This window comes from Gracilinanus agilis, chromosome 3, assembly GCF_016433145.1.
Source record: "Gracilinanus agilis isolate LMUSP501 chromosome 3, AgileGrace, whole genome shotgun sequence".
Taxonomy (NCBI): domain Eukaryota; kingdom Metazoa; phylum Chordata; class Mammalia; order Didelphimorphia; family Didelphidae; genus Gracilinanus; species Gracilinanus agilis.
This window is the reverse complement of record NC_058132.1, coordinates 421,956,697-421,965,485: the sequence shown is the minus strand read 5'-3', so window position 1 is coordinate 421,965,485 and position 8,789 is coordinate 421,956,697. Positions and strand designations below refer to the sequence as shown.

General features: G+C 35.4%; 1 protein-coding gene across 2 annotated transcripts; it reads left to right on the top strand.

Annotated features, from left to right (window-relative positions):
- The first annotated feature begins 57 nt into the window (after positions 1 to 57).
- Positions 58 to 6,392, top strand: HMGN1 (high mobility group nucleosome binding domain 1). Of its 2 annotated transcripts, XM_044670310.1 has the most exons (7): positions 58 to 284; positions 1,157 to 1,189; positions 1,290 to 1,319; positions 1,406 to 1,456; positions 4,113 to 4,244; positions 4,975 to 5,005; positions 5,467 to 6,392. In XM_044670310.1, the coding sequence occupies exons 1-6, from the start codon at positions 270 to 272 to the stop codon at positions 4,981 to 4,983; spliced, it is 270 nt and encodes an 89-aa protein (XP_044526245.1). In that variant the 5' UTR covers positions 58 to 269; the 3' UTR covers positions 4,984 to 5,005; positions 5,467 to 6,392. The 2 variants fall into 2 exon arrangements, with proteins under 2 accessions (XP_044526245.1, XP_044526244.1); XM_044670309.1 differs by lacking the exon at positions 4,975 to 5,005 and having other exon boundaries at positions 62 to 284.
- The last annotated feature ends 2,397 nt before the right edge of the window (positions 6,393 to 8,789 follow it).

The following is an 8,789-nucleotide window of genomic DNA, read 5'->3' as shown; positions in this document are numbered from 1 at the left end:
AGAATGGCCTGGGCCCCCGGGAAGAGGGAGATGGAGAAAGGGGGGGAGGCGGGATTCCAATCCGGTTCCATCTAGTTCTTAGACTGCTCCTGCTGCGGGTCCTAGCAGCCCAGCGGCGGGAGGAGGAGCGTCGAGGCCCAGGAGCCCTGCCTGAGAAAAAGGGTTCCCAGCCACGGCCCCTTCCCTCCGACCCCAGATCCAAGTCGTTAGCGCTGGTGCTCGCCCGTGTCTGAGGAGAGGGACCTAATAGATCCCCACTCGCAGCCAAGATGCCCAAGAGGAAGGTGAGTGCACTGTACCCCAGTTGCTGCCGTTGCCCGCCCCCCAGTCGCGAGCGCCGACCTGACACGCGTAATCAGCCCAGTCTGCGGCTCCTGGGAAGCCTTTGGGACGCACTGATAAAGTGGCGAGAACTTGCCCTGAGATGGCTGATGGAGCCCTGGGCACCCATACCTTAGGCCCACTCCCTGGGGCTCGCTGCGGGGGAAAAAGTAGTCAAGCATTGACAAGCCTCGTGTGTGCTAGTCTTTCTGTTAAGTGTTAGGGATACAAATGTAGGCAAAATCATGGTCCGTGCTTTGTAAGCTCACAGTTTAATGGAGGAAAAGGCGTACAAACATGTGCATACAAAACATTAAGTTGGAAGTAAAGGCCTCCCGGGGAAAAAGGCCTTGTCATTCTTTCCTTCTAAGGGCGACCTAGAGACCTCACTTATTGTGGCTCCCCTGCAGGGAGAATGAAATGTTTCAACCAACCACCACCTCCCTCCATTTTCTCCCTTACACCTTGCAATCCCAACTGCTTCCCAAAATTTACTTTTCTCCCGACTACAGTTAACCGGTTGGCGGCCTTGAAAGAGACCAGGTTTGGGGAATCTGGAGGCTCTTCTAAAGATGACTGATGGGAAAGAATTGGAGTGATTATCATTCCATAGATTTTTTTAAATTTATCGATCTCCCTTTCTTTGCACTCCACTGTAATGACATTTGCCTTTTGAGATTGGCCTTCTTGAAAATTCTATTTCAGTTGGGCTAAAGTTTGAAATTTGAATAGTAGGACCAGAAGCTTATTCTAATTTGGGACAATTTTCTAGGAAATGCTGGGATTTTAATTCATTTGATGCTTTTGACATTAACTTTTAAATTTCTTTGGTTAGGTCAACTCTGCAGAAGGGGAAGTAAGGGAGGAGGTAAGGATGCTTTAATTTCAAGAATTGTGGGTCTTAGGGAATGAAGCATTTTTAATTGCATGCACCACCTAAGTAACTTTGCTTTTTGTGTTTATTTAAGCCCAAGAGGAGGTCAGCAAGATTGTCAGCTGTAAGTAAAGTGAATTTTACTCCTTAACTCTTTGTTTTCTATATGTATCAAACAATGAAATGCTTAGGAATACTTTTGTTTTCCAGAAACCAGTCCTTGCAAAGGCTGAACCTAAGCCCAAAAAGACAACAGGAAAGGTAAGATTCTATGTATGAAAAAAACATAGAAATTGGTAGGTAGGTAGTACTTAAATGATTCATTTGAATTTTTCTTCTTGTCTGTTTCTCTCCCACTCCCTCTCAACCAAACCCCATTCTATCAGAAAGCCAGATTCTTTTAGCCTCTCTTTTGACAGTGTAATCAAAATATGCTTTTTAATCAGAAGTTCTTTTGAACTAAACACTTGACATTGAGTTATCTGTACCAATGTTTTAAAAGTCTTTAATATTGTTAAACTCTTCAACCTTAATTACATCTAGATTTTCACTTAAGAGGGACATTAGTAATTTTTTAATGTTGCCACTTGTTCCTGGATATGATCTAAATTGCTAGAAGGAAGCTATTTTTAATGACATGTATGTATGAGTGCTTTTTTAGCTGGAAAAATCAATATGCTAGAGAATCTTTTAAAAAGAAAAACTTGCCAAAGTCAGAAGGAGAGATTTACATGTCCTGTAATATTTTGTGTCCACTCAAAGCATACAGCAAAAAAGACTATCAAGGAAATTCAGAAATACATTAATCTTCAGAAGAACCCAGATATATTAGAAGAATTAATTACCAACATCATCTGATATAAATTGATGGATAAACTTTATTAGATGTCTGAATTTAAGGGTTTTTTTTTTAAAAACATTTTTGGTTTATGTGCAAATTTAACTGTATAAATCACTACTAGTATTTCACTCTTGTTTGTCAACATATTGTTATTTCTAATAAAAAATAACTTTTTAATTCAAAATTTTTCTTCTCTACTTTTGAAATTTAGGTAAATAGGGCTTTTGTGTAAAATTCTCAAAATTTTATTGTGCTAAAAATACTTTGCTCGGGAGCTTAACCAGTGCAAGAAACAGATTAGGTATGATAAACCAATGATGGCTTTTAAGGCATTGACATTGAGAGTTACTAACAGAATAATTGTATTCTAATTATTTCATTTGTAACTCAGCTGTAATGTCAGTTTCAGTATTAGAAATGCCAATAAATTTTCATAAGATGAATGGTGTTCATTTTTTTCCCTATATTTTACTTTCCCTTCTTATTAAAAGTATTATTTTGACATCAGCTTTTTGACAATAGTCACCACTTAGCTTTTAGAGATGCAGATGTTTGGGACATCATTCATATTTTCTTTGAGGAAAACAATGCTAGTTTTTGTTTTAAAATTTGCTTTATTCTCTTTCTTATTTATGCAGGTCTTCACTTATCAGATTTTGACAAACCTGTGTTATGATTATGCTATTACTTTATGTGAAATACTACATGGTATTATCAGCAGAAGTGCTAGACTTACAAAGGTTCAAATCTTCTAAACTTCTTTGAACCTTATTTTCCTCACCAATGAAAAGGGAGATAAATACCTATAGTACTTTCTTAGCATAGCTACTGTGAAGCTCAAGTGAGATAATGTATGTAAAGTACTCTTCACAGCTTAAAGTTGGATACATAAGTCATCTAAACATTTCATTAGTCATGTTTAGTTGAGAGATGCAGCTACTACCAGTATGTAATACTCATTGTTCATCCTCTTAATGCAAACAACTATATTTTTCTCATATGGTTCTGGCTTTGTAGAGCTGCTTTAAAAAAAAAAAAGAATTATAGTACTTGTAATTTTTAAATTATACATGATTAGTGTTCAGTAAACTTTATGTACTTAAGTTTAATATAGCTTCCAAGTCTTGTGGGCTAACAGTATTTTTAAAGTTTTCTTCACTGACTCATTGGCTCTAGGGCTAGGCTTGAAGTGAAGTCTCAAGTTCAAATTCTGCCTCAGGCACTAGCTTGTGACCCTATGCAAGTCACTCAACCTGTTTGGCCTAATCTTCTAGGAAAGGAAATAACAAAGCACACACATGGAATCATGAAGTATTTAGTGATTAACCATTTTTCATATTAACTTATGCTAGTGTATAAACTCAGAGCTTCTTTGTTTTTTTCCTGTGGCAAGGTTGAATTTGTCCCTCCAAAAAACTTCATTTGGATAGGGTAAGAGTATGGTGTGTGTTTCTGATTTACATGAATTTACATGAAATTCTTAAACAGTTCACTCATTAAACTTAGATAATTTGAAGGATGTGAAGTATTATCTTATCTCCACTCATTAGCCATAGCCAAAATAAACAGATTTGAAAAATATACTAAAATAAATTATTTTTCATGTTAGCTATTCCAATGCCAAATTTTGTTTTAAAGGGACTTTATTTAAGTCAATGAGTTTCCCCCCCAAAATGAAAAGAATTGGAGATAAAAGCATTTGTGAAGATTGGCTTTTTTAAAAATAGATATTATTGGTTTATCTTCTGAAAGTAGTTGGAGGGTAGGAGCAGGGAAGTTGATTAGAATTCATCAACCCAGTTCCACCTCTTCCTACTGACTATTGAGGTTTTAACAGTTGGTATTCATTTTTTACATATGCTTTGGGTAAGAATTTTGTGGTAATAATTTAGTATTTCATACAAAAAATATTTAAGTATTTTGCTAAAAACTTCATGTGATTAGGAAAAGGATTTTTTTGCTAATGGGAACTTTATTATGTAATTCAGATTAATATGCAGTGTAGAAACTGAGCCTTGAGGGACAATACCTAGGAGGATTTATTAATATATAAAGCTCTGTTTTTAACATGTGTAGGATAAATCTGAGGACAAAAAAGTTCATACAAAAGGAAAAAAAGGAGCAAAAGGAAAACAAGCAGAAGTGACTAACCAAGAAGAGAATAAAGATGACTTACCTGCAGAAAATGGAGAAATGAAAAATGAAGAGGTCAGTACTTATGTTTTGCCATATGCCTTGACTTTCTCAGATAGCAATTTTTTTTTGGTTAGTAAAATATAGCCCCACCATAATTTCAACATTGTAATTGTTGATCTTTATAATATAGCTTCAAGTATATTTAGTCATAAAATTTTACTAGAATTTTTGGTGACTGAGCCAGAATTATTTGCATATGGGCATAATTTCACCAGTATAAATGCTATAGATTTAGAGACAAAAGAGAAAATCTAGGCCGGCCTTGTTATCTTAAAGTTGAAGAAACATACTCAGAGAAAACAAATTATCTGCCCAAGTTCATATCAGTGGTAAATGGCAGAGCTAAGATTTGAACTCTGGCTTTCATATTTTAGGAAAATACTATATTCATCCATCTAAAAACCTTAAATTCTCTTGAAGAACACAAGGTACAGATATATGTAAACACATAGAGAATAAATATGAAGTAAATACAGAGTTTTTATGGAGCTTGGATATTGCTGGGTTTCCTATAGAAGGTGACACTTGAGCTGCATTTTGAAGAAAGGGATTCTATAAGGTATAAGTGAGGGAAGAACATTCCAAGCAGACAGTTGGGATTTGGAGGTGGGGTTCCTTGTGCGAAGAAAAAAAAGGCAAATTTGACTTAATCATAAATGCAGAAGGGGATCTACTAGAAAAATAGGTTGAGGCTAAACTGTGATGGGCTTTGAAAGCTAAAGTTGTTTATCTTTGATCCTAGAGACACTGAGGAGGTGCTGGCATATGTCGAGGTAGGAAAATGATAGGTCAAATCTAGGCTTAAAGAAAATCATTTTGGCAGCTGTATAGATGGATTGGAACAAGCAGTTGTTTGAGGCAGGAGGTCTATAGGTAATGGAGGCTGGAGCTAAGGTAGATATATAAATAAAAGGGAAGATAAAAATGGCAAGATATGGCTCTGTAGGGTGAGGGAGGATTATGAGTAAAAGATAATTTGGGATATAAATCTTGGAGATTGGAAGAATGGTAGTGCCTTTGACAGACAGCAAACTTTGGTATATGGGTATGTTTGAGAGAAAAGATGATGACTTGGAGGTTGTAGTGTTTTTGCAACATCCAGTTGCAAAACATTTTTATTTTATCCATACCACTAATCATTTGGAAATATTATAGCAAAGAATTCCTAGTTCTATATAGGCTATATGAAACATAATAAGCAATTTATAATTTTTTTGTTTTATATTTTTTCCAGGTCCCAGTCTCTGATTCAGCAGGAGAGAAAGAAACCAAATCTGAATAACATCTTATACCAAGTCTTTTGACAGTTGTCCCTGTTACCTCCCTTCTTGTACAATTCAGAGGAATATTTTTATCAACTATTTTGTAAATGCCAGTTTTTTAGTAGCTCTAGAAACACATTTTTAAGGAGGCAATCCCACCTCATCACATTAATTTTTTAAAACATTTAGATAAATGTAAGCCAATCTAAAGTGACTTTATTTAGAATCCTATTTAAAGAGGTGAAATCACGTACTGGTTGTTGGTTTGGTATTTTGTTTTGTTTTAATATGGCCAGAAATTAATAGGATGTTGATTAGGAAGGTGTTCACTGTCTTGTGCATAGGTTTAACATTCCATAAGCAGTTTTTACATCATTAAATGAAGCATAGGTGGCCATTTGGAATTTTGACCATGAATTTTAAAGATCTTATTTGAAGTCATCTGTTTTCCATCTTATCTTTTGGTACAATTTTTTCCTAAATAAAACTGCGCCCTGGTGTCGGATCTTCCTTTGAAAATTGTGTGCTATCTGTGACATTGTCATTTTTTGGTAGTGGTGGTACAATTTTTTTCCAGTAACTTGGTTTATGTACTGTAAAAGATTGGAAAATGTGTATAATGAGTGTCATTTTATCAAATACAGAATTAGTGGAATTTTGCTTTGTAAAAGATGTAATTCCCTATCCATATTTAGAATATTGGTATTTGATAACCTCTTTGGGGAGAGTTGCCTTCAAACTTAAAGTAAGAAAGTCACTGGAAAAACAGTTTAGAAAAGAATTACAACTACATAATTTTTAGATTTTTTTCTAGCATTTTTTTAAATGTACAAATTAGTTATAGTGTATATGTACTGATGACCAAACAAGAACTAATAAAATCTTGATTATAAAAGAATTTTGGTTTTGTAACCCTGTATTAAATTTTAACACAAGACATTTTGGTTTCTTTTTTTAATGTTAAATTTTGTACGTGATCCTTTTCTAATTGGCTGTCAAAAATATATTAATACTATGGGCAGCTAGGTGGCTCAGTGGATTGAGATCCAGGCTTAGAGATGGGAAGTCCTGGATTTAAATTTGGCCTCAGACACTGCATATCTGTGTGACCCTGACCAAGTCACTTGATCCTCATTGCCTATCCCTTACTGCTCTTCTGACTTAAAACCAATACACAGTATTGATTAAAGAATGAAAGGTGAGGGTTAAATTACATTATTTTAAATTGAAGAGGTAGTGGGACATAGTGGGTAGAAGATAAGTAGCTAAGGATTGTGAAGGGTTAAATTTTTGAGATAGGAGTTTGAACAAAAATCAGGAGAGCAATTTCTTAAAGAAAAATGCTTAGTTTATTATTAGGAAAATATGGATAGGAAATGGGAGCAAAGTGAGCGTAATCTTATAATAGTTTATAACTATACCTAAAATCCCAATCCTAACTAAAATTTTTCTAAAAAAAACTAAATCTTCTGCCAGAGCCAGGCTCCAGCCTAACTTCTACTCCCATCTAATAATTTACCCACTATATCTACCCAAGAAAATAAGGCTGATAAGGCCTTAAATCCTCACCAACTGTCAGTTCAAAACCTCAGAGTCCCAGAGAGAGCAAGCCACACACTTCTCTTCCCCAGGGGACCCTGAGACAAACAGCCCCTTCTAACTGTCAGCTGGAACTTGACTAGCTCTCAGCCACACCTTTCTAACTGTCACCAACTGACAGTTTGCACAGCAGTGGGGCTCTTACTCAAATCTTTTTGCTCCCTTTTGTCTTAAATATAAAAAGGGAGAAATTAAGAAAAACTCCTTAACATCTCCCCCCGAGATCTGTTGGGAGACCAGTCTCCCCCAGTGGATCTTTCAACCAAAACTATCCTATATTCTATACTATAAACGGAGAAGTGAAGAGAGAAAGGAAAAAAGCAAAACAATTCTTGCAACATGCAAGTCTCAAAAAATATACAATTCCAAATATTTATAAAGAATCACAAAATTCATACTACACATAAATAATACTTAATCTTATTCTCTATAGAAATAAAAACCTAAAGATATTAATCCAAATACACCTTATAGTTACTATGTACAAAAAATGAAAACCTTATATACACACATGAATAAACGAGAACCTTATATACATCTAATATTATCCCCCCCGAAGTGGATCTAATGTTAATATCCCCCCTGAGGTGGGTGTCGATCAACACTTAAATCTTGTACAAATCTATAAACCAGTTTTATATTTTCATCTAATTTCAGTTTTTTAATAGGCAAAATAGGTGAATTGTATTCTGATTTGCAGGGAATTATTTTCTGTTTGATTAAGGGATGTATCAATGCAGTAATTCCTTCTTTTGCTTCTTTTGATAGTGGATATTGCAGTACAGATAGAGGTGAACCACCTCTCGTTCTAATTTGAACCAGAACCGCTGATTTCAGCAAGCCTACATCAGTAGAAGATGTAGCCCATAGAGCCTCAGATATATCTGTTGGTATTTTGAAGGCTGGAGTTTTATCCACCTCCTGATTATCTAAAAAGAGTACTAGGAACAAATGTAGAGATGCTTCAGGTAGTTCTAATGTAATATCACCATCCTGAGTAGATATTATCATGGCTTTTAATTTACACAACAGATCTCTCCCTAATAAATTCATAGGGGAGTTAGGCATTAGCAGGAATGAATGTTCCATGGATAAAGGTCCAATAGACACTATTCGTGGTGAAAGCCTTTGGACTTCCAGAGGTGTTCCGGACACTGACAATACTAATAGAGCCAATAGAAATGCAATTAGGATCAGGTGTACTCATTAGCACAGATCTTGATGTCCCTTATTTAGAAGACAATCATATAACATATTCCTTACTTTCAGTGTTATATGTGGTTCATTGCTATCGAAGGGAGAATGGACTGGGATAATCGGTAAAATTATATCTGGGTCTGGAAAATTAAATGTTTCACTACTTGATTCCAGAGCCATTTCTACCCTGACAAACCTTCATAAAGGGTCATGTGCACCTCTCTGGAGGATTTACATTTGGGCTTTTGTGTGGACGTGCCTCATTATAGATATATTGTAACAAGTCATTTGCCTCAATTTGGTTACTGTTTCTATCATTCCCATATTTTCCAAAATTGTTATTTCAGAAATCGTTTCTGTTGTTATTATTTCTAGGATAGTTGTTGTTCCTAGAATAGTTATTCCTAAAGTTCCCACCATTATTTCTAAAATTGCTGAATATTTTATTCCAGCATATGCGATTTATCATCAGGTGTCCCCTTTTTCCACACAAGTAACA